The sequence below is a fragment of the Pelophylax lessonae genome, assembly GCF_965119305.1.
Source record: "Pelophylax lessonae genome assembly, chromosome: 7".
NCBI classification, from domain to species: Eukaryota; Metazoa; Chordata; class Amphibia; order Anura; family Ranidae; genus Pelophylax; species Pelophylax lessonae.
This window is the reverse complement of record NC_138774.1, coordinates 251,413,415-251,435,430: the sequence shown is the minus strand read 5'-3', so window position 1 is coordinate 251,435,430 and position 22,016 is coordinate 251,413,415. Positions and strand designations below refer to the sequence as shown.

At 46.8% G+C, this 22,016-nt stretch overlaps 1 protein-coding gene across 1 annotated transcript in view; it reads left to right on the top strand.

Moving 5' to 3' along the window:
* Positions 1-2,005: 2,005 nt before the first annotated feature.
* The window catches only part of ARPC5L (actin related protein 2/3 complex subunit 5 like), a 591,266-nt gene continuing 571,255 nt past the window's right edge, over positions 2,006-22,016 (top strand). Inside the window, exon 1 of the mRNA XM_082263677.1 lies at positions 2,006-2,319. Coding sequence (XP_082119803.1) covers positions 2,173-2,319 — 147 coding nt within the window. The 5' untranslated portion in view covers positions 2,006-2,172. The remainder of the gene's footprint in view (positions 2,320-22,016) is intronic.

The following is a 22,016-nucleotide window of genomic DNA, read 5'->3' as shown; positions in this document are numbered from 1 at the left end:
CAAAAAGAGTGCAGGAGTCAAAGGAATGTAACACACTGTGTGGGGGTCAGGAGAGAGCCAAATTTCCCCCACAAGCAATTCTTCACCCCCTCTACTCATGCAGCAAAAATCCCCTCTTCTGCCCTAATCTGTATGCCCCCTCCTCCAGTACAAACCTTCTCTCCCCCCCCCCTCCCAGCACAATCCCCTTCCTCATGCCAGTACAAATCCTCACCCCCCCCCCTCAATTCCCCTTCCCAACACAAATCTTTCTTCCCTCCAATCCCCCCTTCCATAATAAATCCTCTTCCATTCCAAAATCCTCCCTCCCAGCACAAAAGCCCCCATTCCAGTACAAATTCTTCCCCACCCAATTCCCCTCTCCAAATCCCTTAAACACAAATCCTCCCCCCCCCCCCTGAAAACAACTCTCAGCACAAATCTTCTTCCACTTCCAATTTCCCTCTCCCAGCAAAACTCCTTATCCTGGCACAAATCCCCCACCCTCAAATCCACCTTACCCTAAATATACCCTCCAAGCACAATTCCTCCCCCTCTTCAAAACTCCCCAGCACAAATCCTCCTTCCCCCAATCACTCCTCCCAGCACAAATCCTTGCCCTCAAATCCCCCTTCCAACACCCCCCCCCCCCATCCCAGAACAGATTGTCTCCCCCTAAATTCTCTTAATCCCTCAAATCCCCCATCCAGCACAAGTCCTCCTTTCCCTAAATCGCCCACACCAGCACAAATCCTCTCCCCAGTTCCAGTTGGTGGGACCTTCCTGAGAGTCATCGAAACCCAGTGCCAGAACAAGTTTTAAAACTTGGCTCCACTGACTTTCCTGACATAGGAATGCTAGCACAGGCACCCAGGGTACCTGCCCTGCATCTCTTGCAGGGTGCCTGGGATCCCAGATGCCATAAGTGCACTCTCTATGGCAGGCGGCATCTCTTTTATTTGAGGGGGTGGGGGGGGTGTAAGAGGATATGTGTTACTGGGGGGCACTTTGGGAGGGGAAGACTTGTGCTAGAAGGAGAATTGGTGAGTCTGAATTAAATGTATTACAGACCTCAGATTAGCATGGTTGCTGCAGAACGATATCCCTCTCCTCCCCTCTTGGTCTGTGCGTGTGATAACTTAAGACCTGAGAAGAATGCGCCATGCAGCTCTGCAGTACAGCAGCTATTGGGGAGATTGCAGTGTGTGGGCCCTCAGGAACCCCACAAGAGATGCAGAGCAGATAATTCTGTGCCAGCACTTGCGTGCCCCTGCCAGGCAACTTAGTTCAGCCAAGTGCTGGAACTGGTGTGATTTAATTTAAATCTCTGGACAGTCCCAGCGAATCTGGGATGATTGCTTTGTATTTACTTACATTGGTCCTGCTTGGATCAATGTTACTAAGCACATCTCATACCTGAGAGAAGTTGATAACACTGTGGTAGTCACAACTATCTGCACTCTTCCAGGACCTGTGCGCAAAACAGCTCCACCAACGCACACTGACCACAGGAGGGTCACTCGTTTTGCACTGTTGCCTTTTTTCCTTAAATTAATATAATTCATTCTCTGATTGGTCAAGGTGGAGAGGCAGTGTTGTCTCGCCTCATCCAGTCAAAGAACGCCTTACATTGAGAAAATAATCGGGCATTCTGTGAATGGCAGCAAAGCTGAATATGCAACTCCCTGTGGTCATTGTGCAGAAGGAAGCTGCTCAGCACAGAACCCAGTATGTTGCAGCGATCACTGCAGTGGTTGTCAGGTTCCCCGGCAGGCAGCAGATATACATACTTACATCATGCAAAGCTGGACCAATGTAAATATGCCAGCACGATCACTCATGGAGTTTATCTTTACTCCTCAGACCAAAAGCAGATAACCTACCTCCCCAGCCTTAGCAGAGCTGCAGTTGCTAGGCAGCAAGCCGTAATCAAGTTGCTTCTGCCTCGGGCCCTGACCGCTGACACGTTTCCGGTTCCTTTGCATTCTCCGCCCAGGACACCGGAAGCGGAGGGAGCTACACTGACAGAAACGGAAACCCTTTGACAGCGAGTAGAACCGCTTTCTGGTTTAGTGTCCGTGTGAGAAGCAGTGTTTGTGTGTGAATCTGGCCAGGTTCCCCTGGTGGATCCATTTACTTCTTCCTCACTGTGAGCAGGGCTCCAGTCCCTTCCAGCTAGCCGGTGTCTCCGCCATGGCTAAGAACACTTTGTCGTCGCGTTTCCGCAAGGTGGACATCGATGAGTACGATGAGAACAAGTTTGTGGACGATCAGTTGCAGGAGGAGCCGGCAGAACCCCAGGGACCGGACGAGGGAGAAGTGGAGAGTCTGATCAGACAATATCCTTTTTTTGCCTGTCTTTACCATTCATTTTAAGAGCCGTCATCTACTTGGTAGGTAGGTGGTGGGCTGTGTACTTTCTAGATAGCTGAGCGATTCAGAGGCTTCAAGAAATGTTCCTTCATTGGTTTTCAACGATCATACACCAATCAGCCTTCAATTTCTAGTGCTTTTTATAAATTGTCAGCTTAAATGTGCATCCTATTGAGTGGAGCCTTGTATAGATAGGTCAGTCCTGCTTCCCATCCATCTTCACTGGCTCCTAAACTTGTCAGCAATTTCCAGGTTACCAGTTATACAAGTGTTTGCCAAGCTGTAATATGAACATTTAGTGACTAACATAAACGTTTGTGAGTGATTTATACCATCATCAGAAGCTGGTAAAGAGGATCTTCAGTCTGTTTTGTTTGCAAAATAATTACTGATACAAATACTGTAGCTGCTGATGTTTAATAAAGACACTTCCTGGCACTGACATGTTTGCTGTGGGAAGCTGCTTTGACTCCTTTTGGCTTCATGCTGTACATGTGTGAGCCGCTCTGCACTGTGTGAATGGTCCCACAGTCTCAAGGCACCTGTGTTCCAAGAGGTTGCTGGCAGGGAGGGTGGTCAAACTTCCAGTGGAATTGCTTAGCCCATCCGGCTAGAAGTGAGAGAGAGTACCTACCAAAACTAGGGGGGGGGGAGGGAAAGGAAAGCGGAACTTTCCCTTTAGTGCCAAGTTCCATGGAGAGCGAAGCAGATAAGTTGCATATTTAAGCCTTGTGTTATTTGTTTTTCCTTTGTTTTTTACAACTTGTCGCCTGGAAGGTTCTACCCCTCTTCATGACCAGGACGTGTTTCAGCACTGAGCACCTTTTAAAGAGGATGTAAACCCACTGAAAAAAAAAAAAACCTGTAAAGTACTTACCTAAAAACAAAGCCCCCGCAGTGCCGACAGGACGGCTTACATGTTCGGGCCATCCTGTTTCCTGGATCACGTCCTCCGGCCATCTGATTGGCTGGAGGCGCAATTACATCACTCCCGCACATGCGCGCGGGAGCCACTGTTTACGGCACTGGGTTCTGAAAAAACGGCACGGGTGGCCGTTCCTTCAGAGCGCATGCGCAGATGAGGTCATCGGCTGCATGCATTGTAAATATCTCCTAAACGGTGCATGTTTAGGAGATATTTATAGCACCTATAGGTAAGCCTTAATATAGGCTTACATGTAGGTAAACAAAGTGGGTTTACAACCACTTTAACCCTTGTCCCTGCATGTCTGAGAGAAGATCCGCCTGCTTTGTTTACATCTCAGTTTCCCAGACAATCACGGGAGAGCAGCGGCAATCTCCTCCCGCTGTGTCGAAACCACATGCACTCCAGTCATGTAGTTCCTACGTGACTGGATGCAGCCGAGCTGCCCTGCCGCAGTAAAAAGGCGGCGGGCGGTTCACAAGTGGTTAACTGGCAACTGTGTAGTCTTGCAACACTGTGCGCAAATGTAATTCATATATTTTTTCCCACAAGAGCTTTCTTTTGGTGTTATTTGATCTTCATATGGTTTTTTTTTTTTATTATATGAACTAAAAAATACTGTCAATGTTGGAATAAAAAAAAAAAACCCCAAAACAATATTTTCTACTTTATAAAAAAAAAAAAAACATATGTAATAAACTCACATTTCTTCAACAACCTTGGCCAAAATGTATTCTGCTGCATGGCTACAATGTCCCTTTCACATATGCAGACCTTTATTCCGTTTTTCATCCATCCGTTGATGGATGAAAAATGGACATCAGTGCATCTTTATAGAAAAACGGATGATCTGAGATTTCGAGAGGGGCGTGGCGTACGGCGCTGGAGATGGCCGCATAGTCCTGCAGCTCCGTCGGCCACTCGAGACTACAGCTTACACTGACCCCACGGAACGACCCTCTCACCTCCATCTACCTCCTGGTGGTGTACCGGATGGCGAAGGGCAAGAAGGGCGCCCACAAGTACGCTCGGATGGACGGGTTTCTTATATCCAGCGCCGCCGGTCCCAGGCATCATGGCGCCGGTCCGACTCAGCAGCAAAGACCTCCGCGTGCGCGATCTCGCAGCCTGCCAGGGGATGGATCTCTGCCGCTCAGGCAAGTAGCAAATCCCGATAGCGGGAACTCTTCGGGCTCCTCTACCCCGCCATCCCCAACTTTCAATAGCCCTGCTAAACAAAAACCACGCCGGGGCCCCTCTCCTGAAGGACATGATGAGATCCCTGTGGACCTCCTTGCACGCCGACATGGTGCAGGGAATGTCCCAGACACGGCGCGAGGTCCGCCATCTTGGGGAGCGGGTGGATACTGTGGAGGCCTCCATGGAGAAGTGCTCGCTATCCCTGAACACCTTGGTGGCTGCCCATAATAACCATTCTGAGGAAATCTCCTGGCTGAAGGACAAAGTTGCGGACCTGGAGGACAGGTCTCGCAGGAACAACTTGAAGCTCAGGGGTGTCCCTGAATCGGTGCTGCCGCAACACTTGGAAAAAATGGCCAAGACCCTTTTTACTGCGCTGGTGCCATCTCTCTCTGCAGCTGAGCTTGAGATAGACAGGATACCCAAGCCCAGCTTTATTGCCCAGGACCTGCCTCGGGATGTACTGCTTCGTGTCCATTTTTTTCAGACTAAAGATAAGGTGCTTATGGCATCCAGGAAGTTGCAGTCCCTGCTGGGAGAGTACCCTCAACTCCAGATTCTTCCCGATTTGTCCAGGCACACTTTGCAGAAGCGTAGGAATCTGGCCACGGTGACTAAGGCCCTCCGGAATCACCACATTCCGCACAAGGGGAAGCATCCGGCCTTCCTGTCCATAACCCACAATGGGTCTACAGTCTCTATCTCTACCATGGAGGAAGGACTGGCTCTGCTGCGACGGTGGAACATCATTCCTGAGTCGCCCCCTTCGACCCTCTACGGCTCACTAACCGACGCCCTGTCCCCAGTGATTGGCAAGTAGCGTCACGCAAACGTTCCAACTCAGCGCAACGTTCATTAGGAGGTGAGACTGTCTTCCCACAGTCTCCACTTTAGTCTCAGGCCTAGGACGACCCTAATCCTCCTGGCCCCTTGTTACCTGTTGCAGGCTCCTCCTGCTTTCGGACTTTTTTTTATGGTTCGGGCTCCGCCCGAGGCCTTTGTTCCTTTCCCTTCCTCCCCGTGTTCCTGCTCTGACGTTGGATTGTTTTTTGCTTATTTGATCACCTCGTTGACTCCAGTGCTCCTCATCATGCTGCACCCTGAACTCTGTTACTTTGCTTTCATTCAGCTTGACCGTTCCCCCCTGAGCCACCCGCCATGACCATTAAACTGCTCTCTATGAATGTTAACGGATTGAATCACCCTGTCAAACGCCACTCTTTGTGGACTGAACTGTGCACCAGTCGAGCTGATGTTGTTGCCCTGCAGGAGACTCATTTTAAGGCCACCCAGCCGCCGCGATTCTCCCATAGGAACTTTCCACATCTTTTCCTTGCCAACGCTCCGGAGAAGAAGCGGGGAGTCTTGGTGGCGATCAGGGACACTGTGGCCTTTACCCTTAAGGCCCAGACCTGCGACCCGGATGGCCGCTTCCTGATCCTGAAGGGGGACTTCAACTCTCTTCCTATGACTCTGGTGGTATTGTATGCTCCAAATAGTCATCAGAAAAGGTTTCTCTTGAGGCTGCTTCGGCAGGTGACTGCTAATGTGTATGGTAATCTGGTACTGTGTGGGGATTTTAATACGGTGGTCGACCCAGGGCTTGACACCTCAGTGCCCGCCCGGGGGCGACAATTTTCTTTGCAATCCCTCCTCCACAGGGAACAACTCTACGATGTCTGGAGGTGCCAGCATGGCTCGGAAAGGGACTACTCCCACTACTCCTCCAGACATCGTTCCTATGCACGTATTGATATGTTTTTGACGGATCTCCCTTTACTGGGTAAGGTCTCCTCCTCGGCTGTCAGAAGCATCACATGGTCTGACCATGCGGCCGTGGAGATGGTTCTGGAGGAGGGCGGACCCAGGGAACGGACTTCCATCTGGCGATGTGACACCAAAGTCCTCCAGGACACAGACAGGCAAGGTTATAGGGAATCAATTGTTGGAGTACTTCCACATAAACGCTCCTTCGGTTTCGGATCCTTGGTCACTGTGGGGGGCGCATAAGGCTTTCATTCGTGGGGTGTGCATCCAGCAAACGGCCAGATTGCGCAGGGCTTATAACCAGAGGTTAACGGATCTCCTTGAGGAAATTAAGGAGTTGGAGACCATCCACAAGCGAGCCCCTACCGACACAGTGACTAGGGATCTGACCCGAAGGCGTGAGTCCCTTAAATCCCACCTCCTGGAACGCTATGATCGCCACCTCAAAAGCCTTAGACTTCGTTACTATGCTCATGCTAACAGGACGGGTAAGGTTCTGGCGTCCCGGGTCAAACAACGGCGGGCGTCTGCCCGCATTTCCCACCTAACGCACCATGCCTCTAAAACTAAACTCACGCACCCAAAAGACATCGCAAATGAGTTTGCGACGTTCTATGGTTCTCTTTATAACCTGTCCCAAGACCCCTCCACCACCCAACCCAGTACTGAGGCCATCCAGAGCTTTCTGTCCAAGCTGTCCCTTCCCCTCCCTATCTGAAACCCAACTTAGTACCCTATCGGCTCCGATATCTGTACCGGAGGTGTCTAGGGTAATCCAATCCCTTCCTACTGGCAAGTCTCCGGGCCCGGATGGATTAGGCAACGACTACTATAAACTTCACAACCATACCCTCAGCCCGTTCCTTGCTCGGGTCTTAAATAAGGCGATGTCGACATCCACCTTCCCCCGGGAAATGTTGGGTGCCTACATCACTACCATCCCCAAGCCAGGGAAGGATCCTAGCCTCCCAGCTAATTACAGGCCCATCTCCCTTCTGAATAGCGACACCAAAATATATGCTAAAATCTTGGCCGCCCGCTTACAGACCGTCCTCCCGCACCTAATCAAACATGACCAAATGGGGTTTATGCCAGGCAGACAGACGTCGGATGCCACTAGGCGTATTATTGACCTGGTGCATCTGGCCGAGAGTTCCCATACCCCTTCTCTGCTCCTCACATTGGATGCAGAGAAGGCGTTTGATAGGGTGAATTGGCTCTATATGCGGATGACCTTAGAGAAGTTCGGCTTCTCGGGGGGCATCTTGTCTGCTCTGTTGGCTCTCTATTCATGCCCTTCGCCCCAGGTTCTCGCTTCGGGCGTTGCCTCGGCCCCGTTCGTCATCTCCAATGGCACCCGCCAGGGTTGTCCTCTCTCTCCAGCGATTTTCAATCTAATGATTGAGCCGCTGGCGGAGGCCATTCGTTCTGACGACGGGGTCGAGGGGTTCCGAATGGGAGACACCGTCCACAAGGTTAACCTGTTTGCGGATGATGTTGTGGTTGTCCTGACAAACCCGGTCCGGTCCTTGCCGGCGGTACACAAGATACTACTGGCCTTTGGGGAGATTTCCTACCACAAGGTCAACGCCTCTAAATCCCTAATACTCAACATGGGAATTGACCCGAAGGTAGCCGCTCTCCTTCAACTGAAATATCCCTACCCATGGACAGGGGAGCAAATCCCTTATCTGGGGGTGTGAGTTACCCCGAGTATAGCTAGACTCCTCCCTGCTAACCTAGACCCCTTGCTTAAGATAATCAATAAAGAGATGAGGGACATGGCTAAGACTGACATTTCCTGGGGTGGTCGGATGGCCGCCTATAAGATGATGATCCTGCCACAAATACTCTATATTTTTAGGGCGATTCCCATCCCCTTCCCCAGGAAATACATGATTGCCCTATCTTGTAGCTTGCGCAACTTTATCTGGTACGGGAAGAGGGCCAGAGTCTCTACATCCCTGTTAATTCAGCCCAAGGCTTTGGGAGGCGCCAAGCTCCCGGATCTCTCGACGTATTACTGGTCCACTAGATTGGATCAACTGAGGGCTTGGTTTGACCCTGGGAACTGCTTCCCTTGGAAGTCTCTGGAGGGTCACATGGCGCCTATCAAAGACCTGTTGCTTTTGAGTGACCTTTGGATACGATAGCCGCTATCTGGGCTCCCCCCGACGTTGCGGGAGGCCCTACTTTCTTGGAGGAAGTTGGGGGACGCATGCGTGGGCGAAGATGGGGTGGCTCCCCACTCCTCTTCATCCTTGCCTGTGACTGTGTTATCCGCACACATACCCTCTCTGTCAGTGTCCCGGTTGTTGAACTTAGGCATCTCCGAACTTTCCCATTTTTATGCCGATGGTGAATTGTTGACCCCTCAGCTGATGATGCACCGCTTCAGAGTGCCCCCTTCCCTATATCTTCCAGTACTGCAGATATGTAGCTTCCTCAGGAAGCACCCCCTACGGACCGTAAAAATCCCTATGAAAGCATGGGCGTTTTACCACTCCTCACCAAAAAAGGCCAGGGGCATCTCTCTGTTCTATGATCTGCTCCTGCGCAGGCCGGACCCTCCGGTCTCCGTCTCTTTGCGGAGATGGGAGAGAGATCTCGGTATCACCGTCACCCCGGAACAATGGTCCAGGGCCCTTGCCTCTACTTACCAATACTCCCACTGTACTTCGCATTGGGAGATGATGTTGAAAACTGTTAATAGGTGGTATTATACCCCACATAGACTGTCAAAAATCTTTCCATCTGTTCCTGATCTTTGTTGGCGTAAATGTGGACATAGAGGGACGTTGGCACATGTTCTGTGGGAATGTCCCTCGTTGACAAGTTATTGGAATAGGATCTTTCGTTGTATAGCGGAATGTACGGGTATATTGGGTCCCCCTAGGAAGGAATTAGCTCTGTTGAACGTGGGTATTGAGTTCTATCCCGCCCAATATAGACAGGTCGTTACCCATATCCTCCTAGCTTCCAGGGCTCTGATCCTACGCAGATGGCGTTCTTTGGAAGTGCCGAATTTCTCTGAAGTAGTATCAACTGTCAACAACAACTATATGCTAGAAAAAGCGTTGGCAGTGAACTCCCTTTCATATAACCACTTTCTGAAGGTGTGGCAGTGTTGGAGTTACTATCCCTGAATGTACTCTGGATGTATGGAGGGGATGCGGGGGCCTCCCCCATGGCAAGTATGTTCCCACGGGGGGGCTGTGGGGGTGGCTCTTGCTCCTCCCTATTACGGGCTCTTTCTCCACATGGGATGTGCCTACTTTGTATGCTAATACTGGAGTCTCTCCTTTCTTTTTGTTTTTATATTGCTGATGGTAATTTGTATGGGTCCTTATGTCGGATTCCCTTCCCCTTCTCTCCCCCCCCCCCCCGCCCCCCCTTCCTCTTCCCCAGTTACTGTTGCATTTTCTTGTTATTGCAATGTACCTGAATGTATTATGGTTGGTTTCTTTGTATGTTGTTGAATTTCAATAAAAAAGAACATTTAAAAAAAAAAAAAAAAAAAGAAAAACGGATGATCACACATTTACATCCGCTTCTGTCAAAATCAGTTTTTCAGAATAGATCAAAGCCCTATTTTTCTCTCGTTTTAAAAACCGATGACAAATGGTCTGTTTTTATTGATTAGGGACTCTCGATGGTGGATGGAAAACTGATGTAAACTTCATTCATTTTTTTTTCTTTTAAAAAACGTGACCAAACTGATGAAATTAACGGTCCGCATGTGTAAAAGGGGCCTAAGTGTTACTAAACCCACAACAGTAAAATCAGGCAGTATATGAAGTGAAACATGCTTCTTGTAGTAATCCCTGTGGAACTCAAGGAGTTAATCCTCTGCATTGCGTAAAAATGCTATTTTATCCTGTCTTCTCTGATCCTCCCCTTTTCCACTGTCCCCAATCCATCTCCTGATAAGACCAAGCTATTAGTCACTCTGTACGTGCTCAGTTTGGTGTGTTTATTGCTACAGTTTTTTTTTTCTTTTTTGTAACTCTTTTTTAATTGGTTTTTGTGAAAGTAAGCGTCCACAAACTATGGTATCCATATTTGAAAATTAATCAGTCCTGATGTACTGAAGGTTGATCTAATTTCTTAAGGCCCCAAAATGCTAGCAAAGTACAAATACACCCCAAATGACCTATTTTTGGAAAGTAATTTCCCAAATCCTCTTCCAGGACAGCTACTTGAGATGATTGGCTCCGTCCTCAACAGAAAATACAAAGCAGGACGAGAATAAAAAGCCCCTCCCTCCCCCTCCTCATTAATTTTATGTTTCTGAACCTCCTGGAGTACACTTTGTCGTGTTTTTTGTTTTGTTTCCTCTGGCTCTGATAATTGTGGATGTCGGGCCCCCCCTCAGATGACTAGGTCCTGGAGTGCCTGTGTTTCTGGTCAAGTTGCTAACCTGAGGGTTTGCACTGAAGCTATGTGCTAGATCTTGCTGCTTGAGTGATGCAGGCAACTCCAGCAGCCCATTGCTTTTTTGGCCTGTTCCTTCTGGGGTGGTAGTGCTGCTGATGGTTATCGGTCTCCCTCGGCGGGGGGGGGGGTTCTTCCTGCATTTTGCAGGCAGCATAGTGCCTCTGGGCAGGTCCCTTCTATGGTAGGCTGAGATGGACCAAGATGGCTCCATTCTGGAACCAGCTGATGACACACTTCTCGATGTGCACTTTTTCCTGGGTACTTAAAAGCATTGGTGTCCACACTCCGGTGTCATTCTATTCCAGCCTCTATTTGCAGAGAAGGGTTTACATGACATTAGGGCAGTATTGGGCCAATGAATACTACAGGCTAAAAGAGTAAAGGACATACTCCTGTGGGTCCTAGGTTGTGTGCAGGGTCCAGACAGCAAGCCTCCTAATGAATCCTCCCTCTGTGGAGCAATGTAGAGAGCAATGAAGCCTCCTAGGCAGGCTAGATTGGGGTCAATCTCTACTTTAAAAGCTGCACTCGCTAAGATAAACCTATACCAAGCACCTAGTAATTGGTTCTTATCAAGGCTTTTCTACTCATATTTTGTAAGTAGTATAGACTATTTAGAATGTGGAGGTTGTATATGTAAACAAGCTTTGTGAGATAAATGTATCCTGCTCATAAGAGGATTGGAATCTGCCATTTGTCTTAAGGGTTTTAATGATGTCCATGTGTGGGGAATGCTTTAACAAACTGATGTGCTTGGTTTGTACACTTTCAGTTGTTTGTTTGCCTTACCTTTTTTTAATGTTGGCTTCTCATGTGGTGGCTGCAGTTGGTAGTGTCATGGCTGGTTGATTCCCCTACATCCATCCATGGATCCACCTACCTTTTTTTATTATACAGGATTTAAAGCGGAGTTCCGGCCTCAAAAACTACTTTGGACAATCCGCTTGCTGACATTCACCTGCAAAAGAAATGGATAGTCCCGATTTTTTTTTTTTATTTATTTTTCTTACCTTGTTTTTGAAGAAAGTATACTTACCTTCCTTCTACTTCCTCCCTCTGTGGCCGCGGCCCGCGCCGTCATTTCCTGCTTGCGTTGACTCCTGGGAGGTGAACGTCATCGCTCCCAGGAGTCAATGCACCCGCCCCGCCCCTTGGATTCCGGTGCAGGCGTGTCATTCCCTGCTAAACGGCTTCTGGGCATGCCCAGAAGCTGTGCAGGGATGACGCGCCTGCACCGGAACTGATGAGCGGGGTCGGTGCAGGGCATTGTGGGACGAAGAGGACACCGAAGAGGACACCCTGGCTTCAGCTGCCCACACCTGAAATTGCAGCGTTGGACAAGAAATTTTCAAGGTAAGTATTTCTTCTAAAAGGTAAGTGCGACCTGGGACAGTTCAGAGGCTATCCATTATGAAATGTACTAGCCCTGACTGTCCCGGGGGTATTTTTATTGAAAAAATGTTTCCGAGGCCGGAACTCCGCTTTAATAGTGGCAACAGTTTGCGCAGCGCTTTACAACTCGAGGGTAGACAATACAGTTACAGTACAATTAAATACAGGAGGAATCAAGAGGACCCTGCTCATTAGAACTTACATTCTAGGCGGTAGGGTCAAGTGATACAAAAGCTAATAGCTGTGGGGGGATGAGCTGATGGGGAAAATAAAAGTATAGTTGTTAGGTAGCGGCAGAATAGATTTCTCTGAAGAGGGCTTTTTCAGGGATTGTCTTAAAGCGTATGTTACCCTAAAAAAAAAAAAGGATCCTGTTCCCTTAAAGCATTTTACACAGCACAGTGTCTGTGTAATTTTGGCCTCCTGTATAACCTAAAAACCTGGCTGATCCTGCCTTGTTCTGCCATCCCCTCTGTAAACTGACCACGCTTTATCGTGGCTGCTGAGCCCTGACACCGTGGTCAGTTTTACATGCCTCTGTCATCTGCAGCTCCTCCTGTGTCCACCTCTGTCCTCTCTCCCTCCCTGCCTGTCAGCTGTGTGAGTGCCAATCTGCTCCCCTCTTGCTGCTATCAAACCGTAATGACATGGTTACGATCTGCTCTGTTATGGAAAATAACGTCCCCAGTGTATGTGTGTAAAAAAAAAAAAAAAAAAAAAAAAAAGCCGCTGTGTTCCTCATTTCATAGCGCCGATCAGCCACCTCCCTCCTCCTCTCCACTTCCTGGCTGATGTCAGCAGGGGTTTCTCAGCATCGCACGCTTTGCTGTCAGATCAAGAGAGGAGGCCGGTCACGTGAGAACCGATTGGCGCTATGAATTGAGGTACACAGCGTCATTTTATTTTTTAAAAACACATACACTGCGGACATTATTTACTATAGCAGAGCTGATTGTAAGAATGTCATTGAGTGTCTTAAAAACCACTTTAAGAGCATTGTAGAAGATAGTCAGACAGATTGAGGTGGGGAGTTCCATAGGATAGGGGAGGCTCGGGAGAAGTCCTGGAGGTGATGAAGCTAGAGAGCAGGATCTCTTGGGAGGAACGAAGAGAACAATTAGGTTGGTATTTTGAGACTAGGTTAGCCGACTAGGGGGCCGAGTTGTGGATGGTTTTGTAAGTTTAGTATTTTGATTTGAATTTGTTGGGTGAGCTGAAGCCAGTGGAGGGATTGGCAAAGAGGAGTAGCAGACACGCCATATTTGGTAAGGTGGAGGAGCCTGGCAGCAGCATTCATGATAGACTGATGGGGGATAGCCTATGTAGAGGTAATACTGTGAGTAGAGAATTGCAGTATTTTTTCTTTTTTTTGTCTTATGCCTTTGCCACATTCTTTTAGGAATCTACTCATTCATATACTTTATTTATATATTTTAGGGTTTGCTATAACCTCTTCATTCAATCTTGATTATATAATTTGTTATAGAACCTTTACATCATTCATTATTAACATTTCAGTACATTCTATCAGACACATGTTAATCAATGGTTCCTGAGCCCTTCATCATCCAGTTCGGGCTCGGGGGATTGAGTCGATCCGGACTTCCTGGTCCGGGGCTGCGATGGGTGGCCGGCCGCCTCCCCCCTGTGCCTGTCTCTGCGACAGCATCCGGGTTGGGGGCGGGGCGTCACGCCCCCCATCGGCGCCATGCCTAGCATACCTGGTGCGTGACGGCCATCTGGCATCCCGTTGCCTGGGTCACTTCCATCTCCCTTTGCGTCAGTGGCGGGCCATTCCTACTGATGTTTGGTCTAACTAACCGGATGTGGGAGGTTCCATGGCCGCTTATATAGACTGACGCCAGCATGGCGCTGGCGTGTTATTACTCCGGCATATGTGGACATACGGCTTGGATTGGACCAGCTCTCATTCTTTTTGGCATTCTTTACTTGCTGTAAATCTTGGGTAAATAGACATTTCTCCTTATATAGCTTCACAATCTTACTCATCACTTCGTTACATGTCCTCATGTAAGCACAATCTGTCACATTTGTATCTCATTTCACAGCTTCTCACTATTTCCTTGGCACTCCCCCTTCCTGGTAGGGAGTGTCTCTTCTCACGGTTGGATTACTTACCACTTTGATTTGATGTTCATTCAGCAGTATACTTTGTCACTATGGTTTTCCCTTGGTACACCCATTGTCACATTTTTTTCTCACAGGTACCCTCCCTTCTTATCAGAGGTGTCCCTTTTCCTTTCCTTTTGTCTTCTTTCACTCTTCACTTCCCCCCTTCTCACTTTCCTCACATCTCGTTTGCTTCATTATGGGCTTCACCAGTAAGTCCCAGTTATCTTCATACTAAATTGTATCTCCTTGGTGGCTTCTTTATTGGCACTATTTTTGGGTCTATTCAATTGAGTATACGCATACAATAATTTTGATAATTCTGTTCCTGAGATTGTTTTTCTCAGTATATCTTATTTTTACAGTATATTTATTGATTTTTATATATACCTACAGACCTTTTCTCTTGGCTTACAATGTGCCTTTACCATCACATTCTGAAGCGACACACCTGGAGTTCTTTGATTTGTTCTGGTTGTGGTCCTCTCCCCCCTACTGTCCCTTTGCTGGATATATTCTGCGCCTCAGCCCCGGGTCAGGCTTCTCCTGGATCTCCTTTGGTCCTTCATTCCCAGACTGGATTGCTCATGAATTATGATACTGCCTAAGGTAGTGTCCGTTTTTATACATTTTCCAAATTATTTCATTATTTAAATTAGTATATTAATACAACCCATATTCTCATTTTATAGATGTATATCTAAGCTCCTGATGAATGGACGGAGGTCCATGAAACGCGTCGAGCCTACGATTACTCAGATATTTTAATGTATTATGACATATTTTAGATTGTGAGCACACAGAGATCATGAGGTCCTATTGTACTTATTTACTTCAGAGAGATCTGTGTGTGATCCGAGAAATATTGTATTTTATTTGTATCAATTTGTACCATGCTATCTACTGTTTGCTACATCTCTGTATGTGCCTATGCAACAATATCTTTATATGTTTATGTATTTTTGTAATACACTTTCATGTCTAGTCAACCTCATTTAAAGTCCCACATTCTTGCTTTTATTTTTCATAGAGAATTGCAGTAGTTGAGGTGAAAGCTGACAAGGGAGTGAACTAGGAGCTTTTGTGGTGTCATTGGTTAGGAATAGGGATGATCGAACTTTTGAAAAGTTTGGTTCGGCCAGAACACCCGAATTTCCCGAAAGTTCGGTTCGTATTCCAGAACCCCATTGAAATCAATGGGACCCGAACTTCTGGAATCAAAAAACACCATTTTGAAGCCCTAAAACCCAATAAATGCCCCTAAAAAGTGCCTAGGGTTCTGGGTCATGCCCCAGGGACTATGCATCAGGCAAAAAAAAGTTCTTAAAAAATGTCGTTTTTGATAGAGAGCCAATTATTGAAAAAAATTATTGAGAAAAAAAATTTGATTTCTTAGCTCTGTAGCATGTCCAGAACCAGAAAAAAAAAACAGATTATTTTTCTTAGTATTTCAGTAGCACAGGGATGGTTAGATGGTTACCCTCCTTTCACACCTGGGCTTTTTTGTTTCAGGCGTTTATTGGGCGTAGGGCTGGGCGATAATGCGATATCGATATATATCGCGATAGTACCGTTTTCGATATCAATAACGATAACCGGTTCGATACTTGAAAGTACTTTTTATGCCCTGGGGGTCCAGCCAGTTCGTAGTCCGCCGCACAGTAACCACCTAACTCCCCACCCAGTAACGGACCACCGCCTCGCGCCGCGCCTGGATGTGACGTCAGCTGCGGGCGCGCTGTGATGATCGGTACAGAGAACTCCCCCGGCCTGGATGTGACTTCAGTCAGCTGCCGGGAGAGGAAGCGGGCGGTGCGTACTGGCCAGGGGCTGTGATAGGATAGTACCTATCCTATCACAGCCCCTGGCCTGTACAGACGCACCGCCCGCTTCCTCTCCCGGCAGCTGACGTCACATCCAGGCCGGGGGAGTTCTCTGTACCGATCATCACAGCGCGGCGCAAGGCGGTGGTCCGTTACTGGGTGGGGAGTTAGGTGGTTACTGTGCGGCGGACTACGAACTGGCTGGACCCCCAGGGTGTGGGGGCTGGCTGCACAAGGCAGCATAAAAAAGTTTTAAGAACTGTCTGTAATAACTGGCTGGACCCCCAGGGTGTGGGGGCTGGCTGCACAAGGCAGCATAAAGTACTTTCAAGAACTGTAATAAGAACTGGCTGGACCCCCAAGCCACAACCCCGGATCCTCTTGTACCATGCCAGTCACCCTGCATTCTCCTGCACCATGCCAGTCACCCTGCATTCTCCTGCACCATGCGAGTCACCCTGCATTCTCCTGCACCATGCCAGTCACCCTGCATTCTCCTGCACCATGCCAGTCATCCTGCATTCTCCTGCACCATGCCAGTCACCCTGCATTCTCCTGCACCATGCCAGTCACCCTGCATTCTCCTGCACCATGCCAGTCACCCTGCATTCTCCTGCACCATGCCAGTCACCCTGCATTCTCCTGCACCATGCCAGTCACCCTGCATTCTCCTGCACCATGCCAGTACCCTGCATTCTCCTGCACCATGCCCGCCGCCCTGCATTCTAACCCTAGGGTCCTTATTTTAAATGGGTAATAAAAAATATCAATATATATCGATATCGACCGATATGAAACACTGATATCGTGATACAGTTTTCAGCCATATCGCCCAGCCCTAATTGGGCGTCTTTGCAGGCAGGCATGACATCTGAACTTCTGTATAGGGATATATGTATGTATGTGTGTGTATGTATATGTATATGTGTATATATATATATATATATATATATATATATATATATATATATATATATATATATGTGTGTATATATATATATATATATATATATATATATATATATATATATATATATATATATATATATTAGTGTAGCTGGCCAGCTAGAACCTGTCCTAGGTTGCTAATATGACCTACATGCATATACAGCTAGACCTGTTAATAACCTCAATACAGTGCATATGTTTATATGTGAGAGACAAAAGCAGAGTTATTTACTGTGATTTCATGTTTGGATGTCATATAACAATTGTATATTGTGTTCACAGAAGCAAAAGAAAAATATGCCTGTAAGATTCATTTGTATGCATGTACGGTAAGCTCAGACACAGCAGAGTTGAAACCAGAAAGCACAGGGTTAAACTTTATTACCCATAAGGAGTTTGTGGCCAATCACAGCCAATCTCACACTCAGCAACAGTCTTGGCCAATTACAGCCAGCCTTACACCCATATTTTTTCTCTGAAGCCTCATGCTTCAGCCAACCTTCTCATTTTCCCCTACAGAGCAAGAGAACTGAATAGACACACAGATCCACAGAGCAGTTTTATGGAAGCAAGTGGCCAAAAATAGGTAATTAACAGTTATACATGTTCATATTGTTAGTAATGTGATTAGAGCTGTATACTGAACTAGTTATGTGTTCACTTGTAGTTCCACCAAACAGACAAACTTCAAAGGTTACAAACAATCCAAACAAATTATCAAACTAGAACACGAAATCAACTAACAAACCAAACTCGAACACAAAATCAAACAAACAAACTATCAAACTTCAAAAGTTATATTGAATTCAAACTATCAAACAAACTCAAACAGCAAACAGCAATACAGAGAGAAATATATCCACTATTTTGTTATACTGTATTCAGCACATGTTGTACATGGACTGTCTGCTGCAAAAGTGTCACTGTTATCTATTGAAGAAAAGTTGAAGTCAATAAAGAAGATATCTTAAGCGTTTGGTGTGCTCTTTAAACCTACTCTTTCCATAGAACGGTATTGGAGGAATTTATAGAGTAACAGACAGTCTGGTTAGACTGAAGTCAGAGATATCCAATTCTTCTAATGCCACAGCGCATACGGCACTTTGTAGTGCTGCGCCTGCCACATACAGTGGGTACGGAAAGTATTCAGACCCCCTTAAATTTTTCACTCTTTGTTATAGTGCATCCATTTGCTAAAATCATTTAGGTTCATTCGTCTTCCTCATGAATGTACACATAGCACCCCATACTGACAGAAAAACACAGAATTGTTGACATTGTTGCCGATTTTATTAAAAAAGAAAAACTGAACTATCACATGGTCCTAAGTATTCAGACCCTTTGCTCAGTATTTAGTAGAAGCCCCCTTTTGATCTAATACAGCCAGGAGTCTTTTTGGGAAAGATGCAACAAGTCTTTCACACCTGGATTTGGGGATCCTCTGCCATTCCTCCTTGTAGATCCTCTCCAGTTCTGTCAGGTTGGATGGTAAACGTTGGTGGACAGCCATTTTTAGGTCTCTCCAGAGATGCTCAATTGGGTTTAAGTCAGGGCTCTGGCTGGGCCATTCAAGAACAGTCACTGAGTTGTTGTGAAGCCACTCCTTCGTTATTTTAGCTGTGTGCTTAGGGTCATTGTCTTGTTGGAAGGTAAACCTTAGGCCCAGTCTGAGGTCCAGAGCACTCTGGAGAAGGTTTTTGTCCAGGATATCCCTGTACTTAGCCGCATTCATCTTTCCCTCGATTGCAACCAGTCGTCCTGTCCCTGCAGCTGAAAAACACCCCCACAGAATGATGCTGCCACCACCATGCTTCACTGTTGGGACTGTATTGGACAGGTGATGAGCAGTGCCTGGTTTTCTCCACACATACCGCTTAGAATTAAGGCCAAAAAGTTCTATTTTGGTCTCATCAGACCAGAGAATCTTATTTCTCACCATCTTGGAGTCCTTCAGGTGTTTTTTTAGCAAACTCCATGCGGGCTTTCATGTGTCTTACACTGAGGAGAGGCTTCCGTCGGGCCACTCTGCCATAAAGCCCCGACTGGTGGAGGGCTGCAGTGATGGTTGACTTTCTACAACTTTCTCCCATCTCCCGACTGCATCTCTGGAGCTCAGCCACAGTGATCTTTGGGTTCTTCTTTACCTCTCTCACCAAGGCTCTTCTCCCCCGATAGCTCAGTTTGGCCGGACGGCCAGCTCTAGGAAGGGTTCTGGTCGTCCCAAACGTCTTCCATTTGAGGATTATGGAGGCCACTGTGCTCTTAGGAACCTTAAGTGCAGCAGAAATCTTTTTGTAACCTTGGCCAGATCTGTGCCTTGCCACAATTCTGTCTCTGAGCTCTTCAGGCAGTTCCTTTTGACCTCATGATTCTCATTTGCTCTGACATGCATTGTGATCTGGAAGGTCTTATATAGACAGGTGTGTGGCTTTCCTAATCAAGTCCAATCAGTATAATCAAACGCAGCTGGACTCAAATGAAGGTGTAGAACCATCTCAAGGATGATCAGAAGAAATGGAAAGCACCTGAGTTAAATATGAGTGTCACAGCAAAGGGTCTGAATACTTAGGACCATGTGATATTTCAGTTTTTCTTTTTTAATAAATCTGCAACAATGTCAACAATTCTGTGTTTTTATGTCAGTATGGGGTGCTATGTGTACATTCATGAGGAAGAAGAATGAACCCAAATGATTTTAGCAAATGGCTGCAATATAACAAAGAGTGAAAAATTTAAGGGGGTCTGAATACTTTCTGTACCCACTGTATATATATATATATGTGTGTGTGTGTGTGTGTGTGTGTGTATATATATATATATATATATATATATATATATATATACACACACAGTGCCTTGCGAAAGTATTTGGCCACATTTCAGGCTTCAAACATAAAGATATATAACTGAAATTTTTTGTGAAGGATCAACAACAAGTGGGACACAATCATGAAGTGGAACGAAATTTATTGGATATTTCAAACTTTTTTAACAAATAAAAAAACTGAAAAATTGGGCGTGCAAAATTATTTAGCCCCCTTAAGTTAATACTTTGTAGCGCCACCTTTTGCTGCGATTACAGCTGTAAGTCGCTTGGGGTATGTCTCTATCAGTTTTGCACATTGAGAGACTGAAATTTTTGCCCATTCCTCCTTGCAAAACAGCTCGAGCTCAGTGAGGTTGGATGGAGAGCGCTTGTGAACAGCAGGTTTCAGTTCTTTCCACAGATTCTCGATTGGATTCAGCTCTGGACTTTGACTTGGCAATTCTAACACCTGGATATGTTTATTTGTGAACCATTCCATTGTAGATTTTGCGTTATGGGACAGTCATATTCAGGAATAATGCCTCCCTTGTAATATGAAGATTTTTGTTCCCATTTGCCATGAGCTCTCTGAACAGGAAGTCAACTCCTAATTTGGTCATTACAGGAAGTTCTGAGGAGACGGGCTGTCTGAGGTGGCTCTCCATTCACCTATTGTCAGGTGTGCTAATGACCTCACCTGTTGTCTGCTAAGGGATGTATTGACACTCAGAGTAATGTGTATTGAGGGCTCGTTCGGGAACCATTGTTCTGTATCTGACCAATCCTTGTTGACTAATTTTCAATTCCTCATTTGCATGGCAGCCCTCCTGGTCAAGCTATCTGACCAATCACTGCTGACTCGTTTTCAAGCCCTCATTTGCATGGGCTGGAGAGGACCTTATTGGGACCTGCAAGTACTTTACAATTGTCCAATGGGAAAGCGGTTGTTGGGGGAAGGATGTTCCAATTTCTGTATAAAAGTGTGCTGTGTTCTTCCAATAAATGTTGTTGTTGTTCCTGTTTTACCCTCAACTCGGAGCTTTGTCTCGTTCTTGGGGGGATTCACTGTATGCTGTTGGAGACTGATTGCTAGGAGTGTAAGCTGATGTATGCTTTTCCTGTTCGTCTGCTAGCAGCTATTCGTGAGGTTCCAGGTTGGTTATTTTGTATCCAGTTCGGGAGTTTGGTGTCCTGCAAGTAGCTGTGCCTGTAGCCCTGGAAGGGGAAGATCTCCTAAACGGTTTTAACCCTTTTTACGCTGAGGTTCGTAACAATAGCTATTAGCGGCCCTCCGCCCGGTGTGTTCATTCATACACATAGTCGTAGTAGTAACATCACCGGGAGGCGGGCCAGCGGCCAGAGGCGGGACTTTTGAAACCTGTGCTGCACCCATGGCGGCCATCATTCATTTTGGCATCTTTAACCCATTTTCGGCCGAAAATTTTGGTTCCCGAAATTTCGGTGCACCACTAATTGGATTCAGTGGGGCCATTCCCTCAGACCAAATGAATCACACATGGACACATGTAACAGGCAGAACTAATGATCAGGGTCCCCTGTGAAGCAGGCAGAGCAAACAATGCTTTTACCTAGCACCTACCTAGGAGGGTGCTACATCCACCCCCAACCAAAATTGAGCCATGTCACCATTGGCTCTGGGGCAGCCGCCCTTTACAAAAATCCCTACTGGAAAAATCCAGAGGAGTATCCCACAAACCTGGAAAAGGGGTAGAAGGGAGAAAAATGTATGTAAATGATTAAGTTACGCAGAAAAATATAAATTTCTCTTACGTCCTCCGACAGTCGCCGCCCCTTTCATATTCGTCACTATGGAGTTATTGACCTTTGCTCCGTAGGAGTAGCTAGGCAACAGAATATGTTAATATCAAAGCTTTTTGCATAACCCACCCCCAGGGGGTGGTCCCCTCAGTCAATATCCTCATGCATCCTGCATTCCAGCCTCAGTTTCATTGTCTAGCTCAGGAGATAGTTAGGTTGTTCCTGTGCTGGGGCATTTGAGTCTCAGCATCTTTTTCTCTTTTTAATTTTATTTGGAGTTTTTTTCTCTTCCTTAGCTGTTATTTTGCAGCTCTAGTTAGTTCTTCTGATGAAGATGATCGTGCGGTGCTGGGTCTCGGGCTGGCCCCCCTGGTTTTTCCGGGTTTCAGGGCCAGTGGCTTCCCAGCCTGCCATCGAGCGTTCAGCTAGGTCTCCCTGGCACATATGAACGACCCAT